The sequence below is a fragment of the Chiroxiphia lanceolata genome, chromosome 4 (genome assembly GCF_009829145.1).
Source record: "Chiroxiphia lanceolata isolate bChiLan1 chromosome 4, bChiLan1.pri, whole genome shotgun sequence".
In the NCBI taxonomy this organism is placed as follows: domain Eukaryota; kingdom Metazoa; phylum Chordata; class Aves; order Passeriformes; family Pipridae; genus Chiroxiphia; species Chiroxiphia lanceolata.
The window spans coordinates 46,978,651-46,999,304 of NC_045640.1; the positions used below are offsets into that span (position 1 = coordinate 46,978,651).

The 20,654-nt window shown below is 42.5% G+C and overlaps 1 protein-coding gene across 10 annotated transcripts in view; it reads right to left on the reverse strand.

Annotated features, from left to right (window-relative positions):
• Positions 1-20,654, reverse strand: part of EPHA5 (EPH receptor A5) — a 202,123-nt gene that overhangs the window by 142,953 nt on the left and 38,516 nt on the right. For all 10 annotated transcript variants that reach the window (XM_032685835.1, XM_032685834.1, XM_032685832.1 and 7 more), the window contains exon 3: positions 13,364-14,027. In XM_032685835.1, the coding sequence (XP_032541726.1) occupies positions 13,364-14,027 (664 nt within the window). The remainder of the gene's footprint in view (positions 1-13,363; positions 14,028-20,654) is intronic.

Consider the following 20,654-nt stretch of genomic DNA (forward strand, 5'->3'; position numbering starts at 1 on the left):
CTCCCCAGTACCTATCTACACACTTGATACATGTGTGTACAGCTGACAAAAGGCTGGAAAACTCTTCCAGGAGGCAGCCAGTGTGAAATGTCAGAGCTTGAAAGCAGCAGTGAAAGATCTCCCAGAGATCTTTCAGACTAATATTATTCTTTAAGTAGACACAGTGGCAGACAGGTATTACCATGTTTTCCTCCATACCAGCTGAGGACGAGGCAGTGCTGAGTTCTCGAACTGATCAAACCCTCTGCACCACTAACTGACCTCGTAAGTGAAAGCCACAGCTCACTAAACCTTGTGCAAACCAGTCAGTAAGCATCTCCTCTGCTCGCAGCTGTGGCCCACATGCTATCCTGGTGCAGGGTGGGGCCCCTGGCACTGGAAAGTAGCCAAAGGCACCCCATATTTAGCCCTTATGCTTGAAGGAGCCCTGCTAGAAAGAGCCTTCTCCTGCCACAAACCTCAGGGTTGGAATGAGATGCCTGAGATCTGTGCTGGGGTATTGCAAGCAACCACAGTGCCACAGCAGCAACACGACTTCAGCACTTCACGCCTGCATTGAGATACTGCTGATAATTAGCACTGAAAACGCTACTGGTATAAACCACTGCAGTATGCATGTCACCAGTGCTATTTCCAGTTTGGGTCAGCTCGAAGATGGGCATTAATAAAATCATCTTGTATATCCCATGGTCCTGCAGGCCTATGCCCAAGCAGGCCAAGTCCTTTTGACACCTGAAATGTTTTCCATCAGTATCAGAATGCCCAGATAATTTATACATCACAAATATGATTTGGCAGGATTAAATTTGAAAATAATATATCAAGAATTTGTTACTGGAAGGGAAAACATTTGCTGCATACAACAGACCAACAGAAGAAAAGGCTGATTGCTGTGATGAATAATGCATATTGCCTATGGTACTAATTAACCTTGTACTCCAGCAAGATATTATGGAACAATAAGGCTAATCTGGATGTGGCCTGACATTCTTCCCAATGGCATCTGGAAATCAGTCCTTGGAACATGTAACATTTGAATTTGTTAAACCAGAAGCCTTTGCTCAATAAACTTTCAGGAAGAGTATTTTTGTTTTTCTGTATTCTCAGCCCACACTCTGTGCATGCTTGTACACAGCACAAAACACTGAAGGGGACTCCACAACCAGAAATGTTCTACGGGCCCTCACCCATCTGCCAGCAGCATGCAGGCAATAACAACATGCCTCCCACTAAATCCCACAATGCAGACTTAGATGTCCTGCGGATACAACTGCAGAGTGACAAAATGCTTACAGTAAGCTCACTGAAAATGACCACTGAAACTTTAATGGTTTTATGCCTCCAACCTAAGAACAAAGGCCTCCACCTGAAAACATTGACTGTAGTTTGGGCTGGTCTTGCTTTTCTTGTAATATATTCATTCATTTTCCTGTTAGCCCAAAGCTACACATGGTATTAAACACACATGCCACATTAGAGGCATTGTGCTGTTGGTTGTGTGCACAGTCTCCACAAAGTACAGCAAAATGACTTGCACATACAGGCATGACTGAAGACACAGAAGGCATCATGCACAGGTATCTTTTATGTCAGTTTACAGTAATGGAATCCAGTTTTCAGACAACACTAGCCAGTGTTTTACATACCAATCTCTGATCTAGCATAGTCTTTTATTCAGGCGGAAAAAAACCCAACCCAAACCAACAACAAAAACCCAAATCAACCAACCAAACAGGAAAAAAGACTTTTTGGCTCTCTCCAAGCACCATTCTGCTCTGGGAATTGTAAGGAGGCCACCAAACCAAACAGTCCCACAATATTTTGGAAGGGCATGATCTGGCAGGGGCACTGCCCCTCCATCTACCAGGGCACTTAACATGCTAACAGTGCGTGACCCATTGCCTTTACCATCAGAATGACACAGCTCTTGTCAATGCCATTAGCCATGCTCAGAGCTCAGTCAATAACAGACTCATACGATCGATTCACTTGTCCCCGAGCACTAGATTCCCAGCTGGCAGCCATCCCCCACATCCCATGTAACATACCAGCAAAAATGCACCAGGAGACGTCTGACCTGACTGCTGAGTATTGTGTTCCTGATGCATCCAGGAGACGAGAGTCCAAAGACATCAATGACGAGGATGCCACGTGCAGAGCTCTTGCTCAGTTGAGCACACAACATCACAGCAGTAGCTTAGGAAAGGGAGTTGCTATGATGCACCAAGTTCTGCAAGCAGGCTCAAAGGATTGCTATGCTATTTTAAAATAATTAGAGTGAGAAGTGACTCAAAACTTGTTCCCTACTCCTTTCTATGGAGCACAGTGTGGAAACAGATGGATGACTTTAGCCTGTGTGCCCCTGCATGAGATGAGAAAAAGACAACCACAAAATGTCACAGACTCTGATATTTGGGAGGTTTGGAGATCAAGATCAGACCATTTGCTGATAAATAGGTTTGATCTGAGTTACACCGATTATCATGAAATAAATTTCCTTCCTATAGGCTGTGTTCTGCTGGCAGTCAGTGCAACACTTTACAAAGATCTAGGCCAGGAAATAATTTAGTTAACATATTACAGAGGATTATCATCTACCTCCTACCAAAATCAATGATAAAATCTCCAATGACTACAAGAAAGCAAAAGATCACACAGTAACTCATTTCTGCCAAGAAACCTGCAATGAGATGCAAGGGCTCTTGGTGCTATTTCTGCCAGGCTTGCCAGTGCAGGCATCAACAGGATGGTTTCCTTCTCTCTCTGGTACTAGCCAGACTCTCAATCTGGACCAAAATGCTTTTGCACATGAATGATCGATGAAGTCTCTTGAGCATAAGCTTGTCTTCGCATCTGCCTGTGTGGGCCCACACTACTCTGACCCAAGCCATATCTGTAGGTATTACCCCCGTCTAAATTCCCCACTAACAGCTTTGTTGAAGGATGCTACTGCTGTCACAACACAAGAGCAGGTCCTAGCTGCTGTGACACTTCATTTGTCTGGGCAGCAGCATGCCTGGAAGGATGACTGCCCTGTTTTAGTGGAAGTATGCAAGACAATCAAGGCCAGCTAAGCAAACTAGTTTTGACGTATTAAATCATGCTTGAACTGTGAGAGCAAAGAAAAATAATGTAAAAGCTCTTCTGAAAAAAAAAAAGGCTTTACAAATAAATAAATAATACAGGCCAGCCTTTTGCCCAGGGAGGGGAGAAAAGCTTTTATCTGAGCCTGACTGAGGACTTCGGGTAGGCAGAGACGGAAAGACTATTTTGCAAGACAGACACCTGTCTCTTTCTTCAGTGGTTTGTACCCATTTCCATGCATTTAATTTCTAGAAAGAGTTTCTTGCTGATCACCCTTCTCTGGCAGTGAAAGAGTATCAAGTGCTCGGGCAAAAAGCAGACCCAAAATCAGGTAGGATAGGAAGACTGAAATTCCATCACCTGTATGCTTACCCCTTATGAGCACAACTATATGCATACAAAAGCCCTGACCAACATCTGACTTGGTACTGGAGCGTCCCATGACTGGTTTTGCCACAGTACTCTGTGAGCCTTAAGCCATTTTTACCTCAGATTCCCTCTGCAGGCACTTTGCTTTAGACATTTCAGCCTGGAATGATAATGCTCAATCTGCTGCCAGTCAACCATTGCAATGCAGGAAATCTCACCAGCACAGGGTCACAGGGCATCTGCGGACCTTGGCAATTATCCATGGCATCTCCCCATAATCCTGAACCTCTTTCTCCCTGCTGTGAATTTCTTCCAGTAATTAACATGCCCAATTGCCTTGGATTTATACTAATAAAACACTGGCTCCTCCTGCCCCAAGATTCCAACATTGCTAATGCCTCTTGAACCTTCACCAAGCCCCAGCAGTAATGAAGTCCACTGTCCTAGCTCTGTTACTGCCTGGGTTGCAGGCTATCTGCAAAGCAACTTAGAGCTGGGAAGCTTCAACCTGCAGGTTGCTTCCACTGAATTACAAATTAGCACATTTCCCATGCTCTAAAGTAATTAAAAAGCTTCCTTTCCAGGCAGCTTTTGAAAGCAACACTGTGACCTCTGTCACCATTGCAATGGGATCACTGATTGCCCAATTCAGTGTAGGATCTCTAATGCATTATTTTTGGAACTAGTACTGTACCAGAGAGACTCTTAGGACCACACAGGAGGCAGCCATTTCACTTGGTGGGTGGTAACCATGATTCTGGACTTCAACAAAGATCATGTTGGCTCCCTAGGCAGGCTTGCTTTATTCAAGTAATAATAGTCACACACATGCAGAGGGACTGGAGAGTCTGCTGGGGCAGGGGATGCTTTTTTATATATATACAGAAGGTCTGGTACTCAATAACACTGAGGCTTTGGCAGTAAAAGGGACCTTTGGGCAGAGAGGCACTCCTCAGCACAGCTTCCACAGTTCACAGAGCCTCCACAAAATCACAGAATATGCTGAGTTGGAAGGGACCCACAAGAATCATCCAGTTCAATTCTTAGGCCTGCACAGGACCATCCCCAAGAGTCACACTATGTGCCTGAGAGCATCATCCAACTCTTTCAGGCTTGGTGCTGTGACCACTTCCTTGCGAAGCTCGTTCTAGCTCCCAACCACCCTCTGGGTGAAGAACCTTTTTCTAATATGCAACCTAAACCTTCCCTGACACAACTTCAGGCCATTCCCTTGGGTCCTGTCAGTGGTTACCACAGAGAAGAGATCAGTGTCTGCCTCTCCTCTTCCGCTCACAAGGAATTTGTAGACTGCAATGAGGTATCCCCTCAGTCTCCTCCAAGCTGAACAGACCAAGTGACTTCAGCTGCTCCTCATACAGCTACCCCAAGTCTTTCTCAGAAAAAGTACCCTCAGGCCAAGCATTTTTTTGAAGGGAGGCATCTAACTGAGGTCCAAAAGCAAGCCTTTTGCAATGAAAACTGCTCGAATTCCAGCTCTAGAGGAATGAACGGTAAGTTTGTTGTTACTTCCAAATGAATCCACCTGGAGATGAATGATCTTAGAAGGGTTTTATGTTAGTCTAAGACCATAAAAAAGCACATAAGATTAAATACAGCACTGCCTTCCAGAGCCCTGGTTCAGGCTCCAGTCCCTGGCTGGCACAGAACAACTCAGTCTGGCCCACGGCTGTCATTTGTGAAATGGGGAGTAGTGACTGTGACCTACTTCATAAAGTAGGTTCTTCAAGATCCAACAGAGAAGAACCCTTTGTATGACCTAGGAATGGTTTTAAGAGTCTGTATTAACTATTTCTTTTCTCACACAGAAACACTCACATATGAAGTGCTAGCAAAACTACTCACAAGCCACTTGAGGACTTGGATCACGATACACCTCCACATCTCACTGCCAGAATGGGTCACAACCCAAGCTGGCACTACCTCCAGTGCCACACTGGTCAGGCAAATTTGTCAGGGGAGTTGATTCCTTCACCATCACTACCACAGGGGACTCTACAAGTATGCCAGGCTGAAGATGTAGACAAAGATGATCTGCTGATGCATATCCTCTCCCACCCACCCTGCTTCCAGCAATATAACTGCAGGCAGCATGGTGAGGCAAGTAGGCAGGGACAGTCTCGTCTCACCCTCCCAGCCAGTGGACCTGTTCTGATAATGCCACTGATCTGCAGCTCTTAGAGCCTCAATTTTCTGGGGAAAGAGGTGGAATTTTCCTTGACCTTAAATTGATTGACTGTCATTTACAGTGAGAAGAAAGTTGTCATCTTAAATCCCAGTTTTTCAAACTTCAGCTGTTCATTTTCAAGGACATAAATTTATAAAGATAAGACAGGCATATGAAAGCAATAAGGGACATCCCCAAGCCTCACATTGTCTCTTTTGTCTTTTTTTTCTTTAATCTGTTTTGGATATACTGTTCGGGGTTTCTATAACACCTAGCCTCACTCTCTGAGTCTGCTCCAGTATTAACTACCTCATAACCACCCTGAGGGAAATCAAAAATGGAAGCACATCAGTACCATGCTCAATACAATCTTAACTCTCTGTTGTTCGTACATACAATTGAGTCTGTACTAGATTAACTTCTTCAGTGAGAGAAAATGAGCAATCTTCCAGCAAAATAGATGGGCATCTCTTCTGACATGAAGAGCAGCTTCACCTCTTTCTACAGACATATGTGTTGCAATTGTTTTCCTCTAACTTCAGTCTACTGAACACTTACCTTATATGGGATACGAGTTTACACAGTTAAAGAAATAAAATAAAAAGTAAGCTGTGAATCTATTCATACAAGGCATGTAGCCTCCTGTTGTGGAGCCTGGATTTCAACCTCAATGTTAAGCCACAGCAAGTTAAAATGGTCAAGATATAAAGCATGCAGAGAGAAAAGCTTATTATTGAAATGTCAACACATCATTAACTACTGCTAAGTGTTTCTAAATGAGAAACACAAAACCGAAAACCCAAATTATGAGCAAAACAATAGTACCACTTCATTTTAATACCTCATATAAATTAGGTGGAATGAGGGCTCTGACAAATGAGCTCTAGCAGACCTTTGGCAGTTCGAGAGGTTGCAGTTACCCTTCTGCTAAAGATCACCATCCAGGGAACGTGTCCTCAGGCTAGGGCATCAAGACAAGCCCTCCATTGGTCACATCAGATCATGGGCAGACTATCCAGCTCTGCAGAGCCCACGGCAACTTCAGCAATGGGACAGAGTGGGCAGCTGGGGACAGCCATACCTTAAATCAAGGCAATTAAATTCACTGCATTGCCAAACAGCATTCACGTACTTTATCCTTAGTATTTCTCCAGAGTCCTTAATTGTTTCTAAAACCCACAATTAATAAGTAAGCTGTTTCCAAGCAATTCGAAGTTGAACGTGGCAATCAAAGGAACCTAGCAGCATAGCTAATACTCCCTTTCCTCCTGCAACACCTCTCCCATTCTATATTTTAACAAATTCCCTAAGCTTCCAATAGTAAAACCAAACAAAGGCAGCTTTTTTTTTTTTTTATTCAAGTTCATATTACTTAGTTATCTAGGACTGCACTAAAAAGCATACCCTAAGATTTCCCCCAAAATATCTTATGGCTAGGAAGCAAACATGACCTTCACAGTTTACACTTTTGGAGACATTTCCAAACCTTATTTTATTTGAACTCCTCAATCTATACTTTGTGAGGGGAATAAAGTACTCCTTAACTGTCCTTCTGGAAGGTGACTGCACAGCAGCCACACTGCAAAGAACAGTAAGGTTAAGTTGGTCAAAACAATGGTCTAAAAGTACCACTGCAGAATGAGGAAAGACCTTCAGAGTCATTGGGGTTACAAACATACAGGGTAGTGGAGAAAGTACAACTCATTAGCAAAGCATGATGTATTGCACATACATGGACATAATGAAGGCAAATATGCACATGTAAAACAAAACAGAGTAATATTTAATCAGTCCCATTGCAATACAATTTTGACCCATAGAAAACATTTCCCTGCTCTTGTTAATTATTTCAGCTGCAGAACAAAACACAAAATACATACATGCACATATCTCTCTACAAAATAAAACCCATTCCCCCTCCAGTGACAATTGCATTTTGCTGAAATGTAGCATTCAAGAGACTTTCTTTGCATTTGAAAAGAAAATACACACTGTGTGGCCAAAAACTCAGCTATTCTGACACTGGCTGCTTTTGTGCCTAATTAAAATTAACTAGGCACTTCAGCTCATAATTATATAAACACCTACCATGCTATACTCCCAGCCAATTTGGTTTTAATCAGAAAAATACAAGAGAAGTATGAATGATGGGCAAAGAACTCCCTGGAGGGGCAACTGTATTTCCAAATTCAGTATTCTCCATATACTGAATATTTCCATCAATGTTTTCCTTGCCATGTAATCACCTCCCAGTAGAATAATTAAGAAGAAATTTTTATTTTTTTATCCCTGGACTCTGTTTGGTTTCCACTCTACTACAAAGGTAAAAGCACACTTGCCTTATTCACCTGAGTCCCAGTTGGGAAGTCTCCCACAAGACAGGCAGGATTTAGCAGTATGCTGCCTTTCTAGCATACATAACAAGGAGTTCAGAGCAAGAATTCAGTCAGCTTGAGGTGGAGAGGTAGGCAAGCAAGCTGCAGAGTGGACTGAAGAAAAGTTGCCCCCCTCCTGTGGCTACATCAGATACAAAACCAGAAACACTGGCTGCTTTGGAGCAAAAGCCCAAGTTCCAAAATAAGGTTACCTGTGTAGCAGGCATGTTTCCATTTCCTAGAAATAAGGGGATAGGGAAGGCAATGGCTGAGCTGCTCTGAGTCACCTGAGGAAATCACACCATGAATTTGTTAAAAAAAATACAGGGGTTTTTTCATTGTGGTATCAGCTATGTGTTTCATTCACAAGTTGGGCCGCTGGGATAGCTGCTGTGCAGACTCAGAAACATGACAGTCATCAAGTGTGGCTCTACCATCACCACCTTTGCTAGCCCTCAGTTGCCTCCCAACCCTCCACAGATGGTGCCTTCTGCTACCCACCAGCTGAGAGTCACTATCTCTGCCTGCTTACTCCTGCACAGCTGCAAATAAACAATTGCCTCTGACTATCCTTCTAATAGCTGATCAACAGGGATGCAATCACTGCTCTGGGAAAGTGCTTTCAAACATCTGCACTGATTGCATTGCTTTTGGAGGAAGACGAGTAGCTCTGCTTCACCCCCAATAAGCCAGTAACAAAATCATCTGAGAACTGATTCAGCATGTAAACTTCTGATCTATGTAAGCTATCTACCTATGTAAATTAGTTTTAATTATGTCCAGAATAAAAGACCTGTGAACACATTTTTCTGCAGCCTTTGTTACCTGTAAGAAACTCATTTCTCTTGGCAAGTGCTCAGCTGAATCACATCATAAGTAAAGAACAATCAGAAAAAATAAATATTGTTTTGTAAATGCACTGAGGTATGTTCAGCAAAGTTGATTCAGGGAAGAATAATCAAACAAGCATCAATATTTAAGACAACAGAAGGACTTGAATATTCTAGAGCTGTTTTGGAAAAAAAAAATAATCCAGGTGTTTCCTCTGGCAGAAACTCCTTTCTAAAACCAGAAACCATACCCTAAACCCATCCTTCCTCCAGCTCTCGCTTTCAATGTTTTTCCTCAGAAGACAGCAAGGGAGAAGGAAGATATCACTAAGTTTTCCTCTGTTATTTTTTTTCACTTCTAACATCTGTAATCTTGACCATACCTTCTAGCTAGCTAAAACCAGCTGTACTCCTTTTGATGTCTCTTCAAGTGGCAGTCTGTACTGATTCTTGGAAAGGAGAGTGTTATGCTTTCCTGAACTCATTACTCACCTTTTCACTTTGGCTCTCATTCTGTGAAGTTTTTCTTTTCTTCCTATTTTTACTCAAATATTTAATTAATCTGTGCTTCAGCTCTAAAAGCTTCTGAAAAAAGATCAGTCTCTGCAAATCAATTATATCTGCAGTTACTATTCTGCAGCTCCCTGGACATTGGCAGAACCCCACCACTGCAAATGTATTTGGGTATCATTAGCTTAATACGTCAACATCTCCTCCCTTCCAGTAGCACGGGCTCAACTGCCTTTAAAGGCAAAATATAAGCCCTTCTTACTTCTCATTGAAAACATACTGGGCTGAAGGTGAGAATGAATACAAAGAGAAGTGCCAGAAAGTGGCCTTTTCACAGTTTTCGTTTCCTACACAAACCTCAGTGGTGAACTCTGCTATGTATAGTAAGCAACTAAAACTGAAGTTACAATAAAACTCACCTATGCCAGTGAAGGAAGAAGGAAAGCACAGACTGGGCAGATAATATTTTTTTTGGCCAAGCCCCTAAATGGGTAAAGGCAGAAATGTCAGTGGCACCACATAAAGTTTTACAGCATTTTAGGATCTGGCCCTCAGCTTTGATTGAGTGCTGCCTGCTAAGGCGGAGACCACCATTAGGAGACTCGAAACTGGCCAAGCAGACTTAAAAATGGGCATTTTTCTCAAGGATATAGTCAGAGAGCACCAGCTGAACTGAGGCAGAGCCAATAATCATGAGTCCTTTAGTGGCACCAAATCACCACTCTGGAAAACAGCACAGAAATTCACAGAGCAACTGCTTTCATTTCTCTTATTAACTAGTACAGCAATTTATTCTTGTGAATAATGAACCTTAACACTGCTCCTTTAAAAACATGTCCCAGCATAGTCACAATTTACCTCTAGTTGTCCCTAGTAGTTGCTGATAAATGGGCCATGTTGCCAAAGGAGGTGTAAAGACGCAAATCGTTTGGGTTCCTTACCCTAACTATTACCTAGCTGCCTACGTTAATTCACAGAGTGAGCACATTATATAAGGAGATTAGACCATGTCATATTTACAACCTCAGAGTCCCCAGTGAGAGAAATTGCTCAGCTGTTACTGTCAGTGCCTTCTTCAAACAGGAAACCTGCTGACAAGATGATGAATTCAGAACATCGTTGCCAATTAATGATTTGTAGGCAGAAGGGATTTCAATAGTTCCCATATGTTTGTGAGGATGACTGGGGTTTGCATCACCTCTAATAAAAGAGTGTAGTCTGCTCTGTCCAGACGTGACACTAGAGATTGGAAAATGTCATCTTTGCAGAAGAAATTTTAATAAAAAAAGCCAGGCTCTTCTGGGTTGAAAATGTTCCCCAAAGCATGGTCACTAATAATTTGCTTATGTCTAAGTGAAAAGCAAACAGGGAGAACCTGCAAGATGTGCCCAAGTGATTTACAAACCAAAGGTCAGAAGTTACTTAGGTTTTTGTCAAAGCTACATCACAGAGTGCCAGGACCATCTTACGGCAGCCAGAAGCATGTAGTGCATTTCCTTAACATCAGTCAGACTGTGCAAAGAAAAAAAAAGGTAGCATTTACAAACACATAGGACCTTTCTTAGTGCTACCTCTTCTGCTTTTGGGCTGCAAAGTTTAACTTTACTGTCCCAGAAAAAAAAATCTTATTTTTGTGAATATAAAAATAACCAAGCCAGAAAGCATTTTACTCACACAGAGTATCAGCATGAACTCCATACATGCTGAACACAGACCTCCTGAATGGCCTAAGGCTGAATGTCTCCTATCGACTGAGCATCTCAGAGCCAACCAGCAGGGAATGCTTGGCAAGATGACCTGGGTTAAACATAGGACATCCAAATGGGGCCCTCGAACAGACTTTGCCAGAGGCACTCAAGTCCCATTGATTTGGTGATGGAATTTAGGGCTATCCCACAAAAAAGAATTATGGGCTTTAACACATCTAGAACAATTAAAGTGATGAACTCCTGTCAAGAGCGCAGGCTGTAGATGAAGCAGAAGAGTAGTTTACATGGATATGCTTTAGGGACAAGGCAAGGGTACAATTCCACAGAACATCTTTATGCTTCCTAATTATGATCACAGGCCTACCCAACACAGTCATAAATTGCGAGGCCAGACACTGTCCTCTCAATTGAGTAAGAAAAATAAAAAAACCCACATGTCCCAAAACAGAAAGCAGAACCTAATCACTAAGATCATCTGAAAGAACACCCCAGCTTGCTATCTCAACACTACTAGAGATCCAACCACCCTACAGGCACGGTATGTTCTTCAAAGATAGTCTGAGGTTTCTAGTTTAATCCGTAGCCTTTTTCTTTTTTTAATGGTGCATTGTTTGTTTTTCAGATCTTTAAGAGTGCTTTGAGAGATCTCATGCTGGATTTGATAGGTGACTCATGGATGTACTCCTTTATTCCAAAAATTCTTACAGGTGGACTGATGTCAGTATGTAGACAAAGCACCAAACCAGTGCATGTTATTTTGTGACATGGTATTTTCAGCCATAATTAGGGAAAACCTTGCCGATTTATTGACCCACATCACTCATCTGTGACAGTCTATATTTCCTCAACTTGGGATGATGTTGATTTTAGCTCCCCTCTTGTACAGTATCAAACATCAAGTCAGTCTCTTCTTCCCCCTTAAAAAGGAGAAATATCTTTATTGGCACAGTAAAAACAAAACCAAGACAGATTTTGCTGTATTGACTACATCTGTAGAAAAACGTCACTCCACATGCTGTTTACTAGGGGTTTCTCCAACACAAACATATCTACATTTTCTTTTCAAGTCCATGCTTGAAGAGACTTGAACTACATAATCTTCAGGGGCGCAAGCATGTGACCAAGGACTAAAGGATCAAGGCCACTGTTTGCTTTGAGTATGCACTGATCTATTCTTTGCACCACTCTACAAACACTAATGAGTGTCTGGAGTGAGGTGAAGAGAAAATGCAACACAGATTTTAGTTGAAGAGGAATCCCTCTGCCTTCCCCACAGCATCTATAACTATCTATCTATAACTAAGCAGCTGCAAGTACAAGGCAATGAAGATGGAACTGATAATCAATATACAATACTTTTGCAAAAACCAAAATGTACTGAAATCTTTTTTGTTTACCCTTCTCTTCTACAACCAAATCAGTTTTAGGCTACCTGTTATGTATTTAAAATGGAAGGGCGAATTTTATAAGCAAGTATGTAATATAGCAAACCATAAAATGATAAAATGAGATTATACACTCAGAGTATATTGTTGTTCTTTAGGAGTATTCTTTTTAAGTCTTGAGCTTGAGATACCCTAATTCTCTTCCACAAGGCCTCTGATGATTCAGGAGGCCTATGCTGACCAGCAACTTGTGAACCTCAGCCAGCTACTTGTGCGAAAAACTTCAGCACATATGGAAGCATTTTTACCACTGCAGCTTTAGGTTTAACTCTGAACAGCTGAGCAGCTTTGTATTAAATTGTTTACCAGAGAGGAAAATCAACCAACTCACAGCATATCAAGTACCACTACACTCTCCCAGCCCACCACCCCCCCCCACCCCGTGATAAAGAGAGGAGAACATACTCCTTCAAATACAAAACCAAAACGCATCTTGCATAGGGAGACAATTTCGTATGTTCCCTGGTATAGCCTGGAAAAAAAAGAAACAAAGCTTCTAAAATTCATAAGGAAACCCTGTTATTGAGGAAAAGTAACATAAACCTTAAAATAACAGGTAAGACTACAATTGCCTCATGGACCCAACAGTACAGTGCTCCAAAGATAATACTAGAATGCCAGATTCTCCTAGTTCACAGCCCTGTAAGCACCAGAAGGACCTGTACATAGGTGTCATGTGCCCCTACATCCAGCCAAGGCCTCTGTCTCCATGCTGTAACAGTTATTTGAAGGACCTCAGCAGAACTGAGAACCTGACTATCAACTCAACCACGCACGAAAAACATGCAAGAGAAGGAAGCCAAGACAGCACATCACCTTGGAAGCTCAGCAAGGCACCCTCCCTGCAAACCCTTACCTTGGCAGGTGTTGTTCTTCTCCTCGTACCCTGCCTTGCACAAGCACTTCCCGATGGGCACCAGCCATTCCCCCTCAGCGCTGCAGTGCATCTTTGGTGCCTCCTCAGTCACTGAGTGGTTGATGCAGACACCTGACACCTCCAGGAGCTGTGAGGAATCCGCACCTGTAATGGTGTCAGGAAAGCGGGCCAGGTTGCGGATTACTGATGGGCACTTCTTGTAGTACACGCGCACAGAGACCAGGGCAATGCAGGCACCCACATCCTGGAAAGCGAGGTAAAATCCCTTTTTTGTTAAGGGCCCAACATCTCGCACCTCTGTGTTTAGCTTCATAACTCTATCGCCAAGGTCTAACTCTGTGAAACTCTCATCAGCAGCAATAGTATCAATCTTGATGTACTGGTTTTCTTTGATGTTCCTCCCGTCTTCATCATCTGATTCGAAGTAATACATGTTAAAAGTCTCTTTGCAAGTCCCAAGTCCTCCTGGAAGGCTGTTACAGTCCCTCAGGGTGAATTTCAGCTCAATGAAGATGCGGGATGCCCCTTCATTAGAGATCCAGCTGGTCAGAAGCCAGTTGTTCTGATTTTGTTCCATTACCTTGCATACTTGGTATGTGTGTATCGGAGCGTAGTTTTCATCCACCTCACCAATTTCTTCCCACTGTATAAAAAGGAAAAGTGTTACTTTTTAAAAAAGTTACAGCTCCTGCAAAATCTTACCTTTCCCTTCTAAGAGCATCTTGAGCTTCAGAGGCTCAGGAGGACTTCTAGGGGGAAGAAATATTTTAATTGTCAAGTTTTCCATATTAGAGGTTTGATACATTCCTGATAAAGTCAGATAAAAGATATTTTATAAACAGAAAAAGATGCTAGTTAAATTATTGTTTCAGTGGGAAAACATAGTGCTGGGTTTGTCCACTAGTATTCTGTTTGGAAAGAAAACAAAAGCAGATGGGGCCATTTCCATGGCCTTTTCCAATGCATCCACATAGGAGAAAAAAAAAAAGCTATTTACAGTTCATCTGTCCCCATTTCCCCAGGCTCCTTTCTACCACATCCGCAAATTGCTGCCCAACACAAAGAGGACCACATTTCTGCAAGCTATTCTCCCCCACCAAACAGTGTGCCAGAAAATCAGCCGAGTGATACATAAAATAAATTGCCCTTTGGTCTCTCCAAGCATGCTAGTCAGAGGAGTTCTTATGCATGCAAAGAGAAGGTTACTTTCAATACAGATTACTGGGATCTGCAAATCTTGAGCTGTTCATGTGTTATACAGGTTTTTAAGCAGAGCTCCAGTTAACTTTTCACAGCTGTTTGTGGGAATTGTAGCAACTGGTTGTTCATTTTATTTTAGCCACACTCTGAAGTGCATTATTTGGAAGAAATGCTTTTCCCTGATACAGCACAGAGTCAGTAGCATCACAACAATGCTTACAACAGACACACAACATTAATGTTTCCTCTCTGCTTTTGACAACAGAGAGATTAGATTAACCCATGTAAGTACAGCAAGAAAATCAAGAGAGCCAGTGTTCGTTTCAGTTTTGTTTCCTTCTACTTTTGACCTGCTCATCCGCAAGGGTTTAATTCCCCAAGCTTGGTCCATCCTCTGCTCAGCATTGCTGCCCACATTTAGCCACAGCTGTGGATGCAGCACAAAGCAAACACACAGAGCATAATTTAAAGGCACTCCAGTATAAGGTAGTAGCTATATTACAATCTGCATATCTTCTCAGGCCAATGGTCAAATTTTCTTCACTGGAAATACAGCCTGAGATGAAGTTGAGAGTGTTCTCAATTCAGATGCCATTACTACAGAACTGATAGAGAACACCCTCAGAGTCAACTTAACAATGAAGTTTTTTTAAGGGAAATGTTCTTACATTTTAAATTAAAATGGCAGCAATCAGTGACATAAGAAAATAACTTGATGCTACAGTCCAAAATGAGTTATAAATACCACTAGAAAAAAAGCATTTCTTCTCCTCCCTGACCTGGGATGTGAAAGTGGTGACTTGGGCAATTTCAGGATGACATGCCCACTGTGAAGTGTACAGTTCCTATGTACCACTAGTCTTCCCAATGAGGAACCTATCCTGAAGATATTTTCGTCATACTAAGCAGTATTTTCATTTCTAAACCCTTTTTATGTCTCTGGGCTTCAACAGACCACAAACCTACCATGATTAATGTGTACTTGTCACTTCACCCTTCTTGGTAGTGCCACAGAGTTAGCCAATGATATGCCTGCAGTGAAAACCAGGCAGATCTGTGCAGGATTCATTCCTATCTTCAGGAGAGGCAATTAACAATTATGAAAAGTAGAGTCATTGAAAAAACACACAGAAAAAGTTTGCAATACAGCATAATTCTGTAGCTAGATTCTCTGTGTTCCAGTAAATGTGTGTGGGGGGGTTTGATACCTGACACTAAAAGCAGAAAAACACCATTCTTCAACTAGTGTGGTTAATTTAGGTGATAAATATGCTGCACGTACATACTTCCAAGTGGATTTGTCTAACATTGTGCTGGTTTCAGCTAGGATAGGGTTAATTTTCTTCATAGTAGCTAGTATAGGACTATGTTTGGGATTGTGCTAGAAACACTGCTGTGATATAGAGATCTTTTAGTTATTGCTGATCAGTGCTTACACCGAGTCAAGCCTTTTTCTGCCTCTCACGCCACTCCACCAGTGAGGGGCTGGGGATGCACAAGAAGTTGGGAGAGGACACAGCTGGGACAGCTAACTCCAACTCACCCAAGGGATATTCTATGCCATACTGTGTCATGCTCAGCACATAAAGCTGGGCAAAGAAGAAGCAAGGGGGGGACACTCACAGTGATAGTGTTTGTCTTCCTAAGTCACCATTATGTGTGAAGGAGCCCTGCTTTCGTGGGAATGGCTGAACACCTGTCTGACCATGGGAAGTGGTGAAGGAATTCCTTGGTTTGCTTTGCTTGCTTGTGTGGCTTTCACTTTACCTATTTTAGTGTCTTTATCTAAACTCACGAGTTTTCTCACTTTTACTCTTCTGATTTGCTCACTCGCTGCGGAGGGAGTGAGCAAGAAGCTGTGTGGTGCTTAGGTGCCAGCTGGGGTTAAACCACAACAGTCCTTTTTGATGCCCAGTGTAGGGCTGGAAGGGTTTGAGATGATGACAGATTTGATTTGAATGTGCTAGATTGAATTTATAGCTGTTAGTGCTGTTTAGCTATTCACTGGCTGGCTCCTGGGCTTGCCACAGGGCTTGATCGCCTTACTGAAGCCTAGTGTTCATTAGTGGCTGCTCTATGGTTTCACTGCTTGCTGAACTGCTGATCATCTTACTCTGCCATGCCTGGGAACATTCTGATATCAGCAGTGGCAAAGCACCCAGGATGGCAGATGCCCAGGCCATCGCTGGTGCTTTTGTGATGCCTATACTGGACATGCTTTGGTGAAACAAACACCTGAAGTACAAAGATCAGTGTTTACAGAGCCATAGTGCTGTCTACTCTCTTATATGGATCTGAATCATGGGTCATCTACCACCACCACCTGTGTCTCCTAGAACGCTTCCATCAATGCTGTCTCCGTTCAATCCTAAACATCCACTGGTCAGATTATGTGACCAATACATCTGTTCTAGAACGAGCAGCAGTCACAAGTATTGAGGCCGTGTTGCTGAGAACACAGCTGCGTTGGGCAGGACACGTCTCAAGGATGAAGGACCACCGCCTCCCTGGTGCCCAGGAGCTCCATGCAACACACCACCTTCCCTGTCCCGAATGACCACCATAACAGATGGAGCCCAAAGTCATGGACTAAAAAGACTCAGTGGACATGTTGGAAACAGTTTATATGCATGGTTCATAGACTAAGGGAATGATATCCATGTAATATATCAAATGACGGGAAGGTAAGTGGTTAATGAGGTTGTATGGGACAGTGTGGGACCTAAGCAAGATGTAAATGGTATGGAATAAGGAGTGGAGAACGTGCTGGTTTTGGTTAGGATGTAGTTAATTTACTTCATACTAGCTCGTATGGGGCTATGTTTTGTTTTTGTGCTGAAAACAGTGTAGATAAAACAGGAATGCTTCTGATACAGTTGATCACTGCTTACACCATGCCAAGGCCTTTTCTGTCACTCACACTTCCCCCACCAGTGAGGGGACTGGGGTGCACAAGTTGGGAGGGGACACAGCCAGGACAGCTGACTCCAACTAACCAAAGGGATGTTCCAGACCATATGGCCTCATGCCCAGCAATAAAAATCACAGTAAGAGTGATGGCATTTGTCTTCTGAAGTCACCATTATTCTTTCCTGATGGCTGAACTCCTGCCTCCCCCCAGGAAGTGATAAATTAATTCTTTGGTTTGCTTTGCTTGTGTGCATAGCTTTTGCTTTATCTATTTTAATGACTTTATCTCAACTCACAAGTTTTCTCACTTTTCTGATTTGCTCACTCACTGGGAGGGAGTAAGTGAGGGGCTGCGTGGTGCTTAGTTGCTGGCTGGGGTTAAATCACAACAATCATGACACTACATAAAGGTGAAGTCTTATTTTTATCAAGGTGGTGATTCTCCATTAGATGAAAAGGGAGAGTATCTCTCCACTTCCTCCAATGCATGCGGAGGTCCCTGCCAAATCAGCCCAGGGAACAAATGACCATGTACCAATATAGCCCAGGAAAGACCTAATGACTTTAAAACTTTGCTTTTTGTGGCTGAAGGTCAGAGGATCATTTGAACAACCGTTCACATCAACCAGCATACATGAAGAAGTGTTAACCTCCAGCAGGAAGTGGTGCAAAGCATTTCAGAACTGGAAATTGCTCAGATCAGTTTTAGCAAGTGGAAAAGTGTATGGATGGCGATAAAGGTACATAGTGTAGCTCCATGCAACATTTAGAGAGCATTAATGTGTATTTCTTTCATAAAACTGACATTTACAATGAATGACTGTGATGTTGCAGTAATATCATTAGTGACCTAACTTGAAGGCATACTGAAAAACATCACTTGACTTTTTTCACACTTGCCAGGTCAATTTTCAAGGACCCAACCATCACGCTCTCGAGAGTTATGAAATTAAGCTCATTTCCACTACTGCTCCAGGAGCTGTGCTTTTGGGAGTGAGTACAAAGTTCATTTGTTCAAAAGCCCAAATGCAGTGATTCCAATAGTTGCTTTCATGCACTGAGAGCACTAAACACCATGAGGAGAAAGGTCCAAGCATAAATACATCAATCAACTGAGCTAGAGTCTAAGAATTTACCAAGAAATGGTAAAACAAGTCAACATCTCAGGCTTCAGGATGTGCTGCTCTTCCGGTACCATACTGCGGATCAGAGAGAGTCCTGCCATCATCACCTGCCATCAAAACTAAAGCAATCATCAGAGATCATGAGGAAGGGGAGGTGCTAATGAGCTGAGGCTGCTTATCTCTGTATAATCCCCAAGGGAAAGACAAGCAGATTTTATAAGAGCAGCCAGTATTGTGCAAAATCTGTGGTCTGTCATTTAATTTTCTTCTCTCCTATCTGCATGTAGGAGTACACCATTTGTTTCTCTTCAGCTGGATCTGTCTCCCTCCCGAGACTGCAGGCAGCCTGCTACGGTTCTGCTTTTACATCCCTCCACGATACAGAGATGGTGGTAAGAGTCTCTGCACCTTCTGCCTGGTCCCAGCTTCCAATCACTGCAGACCTCAGACAAGTATTTCAGCCAACAAAGAAATACAAGCTAGAGGAAGAAAGGCAGCACCTTACAGTTAATGAAAAAGAAAACTCACCACATTAAAGAGACAGCATCTAGTTGAAAATTAAAGGCATGAAAAAGAAATTAAGTACAACTGAAAAATTGTGTAATTCCTCTCTGCAGCACATAGTTTTTGAGATATAAATCAACCCCATCTGCAGGATTAAAACAAAAATGCAACCATTAATTTGGTGGTAAATGTTTTCTCTACATCTTTAATAGCCCTAAGAAGGAAAACACAAATGCATTTCAATGGCCTGATGTTAAATCATTTATAGAAGACCTACTTCTGAATCAGAAATTTCCAGCACACTACTGCTGGCAAGTTAAAGACTGCACTCAGTTCCATCAATAGGAAGCACACAGTTCATTCAAGCTGTCTGCCTATAGAAAGGCCAAAGATATCACACAACTAACTAAAAATATAAGACTTAAAAATGCATTCAGTGGAGCAGCCTTGAGTTAAATGGACAATTTTAAAACACATTCACCAGCTGTCTGCTACTCAGGCTTGTTTCTAATCTCTGAGATTCCAGGACTGCCATTTGCTACCACAGCACAGTGAAAGGCTGCTGCCCAAAAAAACCAAATACTGACAGCAGGGATAAGCATTTCAGAGCTTTTGTCTATTTGGTTTTGGGTTGGGTTTTTTTTGTTTTGGTTTGGGTTTTTTTCAATAGGAATTTTTGTTACTGGTCTTCAGTAACTCACTATCTTTAGCAGCCATTTAAGGCAGTGTGAAAATTTCAAGCCTTGTTCCAAATTCCACACATCCCTGTGCATCTGAAAGAGAAATTAGGCATTTAGCAAAATCCTAGAAATCTTAAGAGGGAAAAGCAGCTTAAGTGCATTAAGCAAAGCTGTTTCTAAGACTTACCTGAAACCTTCCCAGCAGGACTCTCTCTCTCCAAAGGCTGTACAATCTGCCTCTCTTTCCACTACCTATTTTGTAAGCTCCATGGGTACGAGAAGACTCATCCTCTCATTTCATTTTTCCACCCCACCATGTGCAGCTCTGCAACATATGCACATTAACTCTGGTATCTGCTGGCACAAAAATGTAAAACTGGAAGAGGATTTATGCATTTTTACCTTCTTTTCTTTTTGGAGAAACACAAGACTGGCACAGATCTTTGATCCCAGGCTTTGAATGTGTGAAAATACTGGAGATACTTCATTCTTTGCCCACGGGAAGGCAATTTTACCCCAAAATACTGCTGTTAAACCCATTATGAGCACATACTGGTGCAGAGGATAGCATGGTGTGCTGCTATGCAATCCCTGTGCCAAGTTAAAAGGGGACACCTGATGCCCTTCTAGAAGGGCAGACCAGCCTAGCATTCAGTTCTGTACTATTTATCCTGCCTTTCATCCTGGTAATATTTGGGCAGACTCTTCGATTTCCTTTTATGCAGCTGATGTTAAGACCTGGCTGCCAATCAATAGCCTCCAGCTTAGCTCCCACACAAACGTTCCCTCCTGCTACTCAACTTTATCTTGCAACTTGCTCCTTCCCTCCCTTTGCTGCTCTCCTCCCATCAC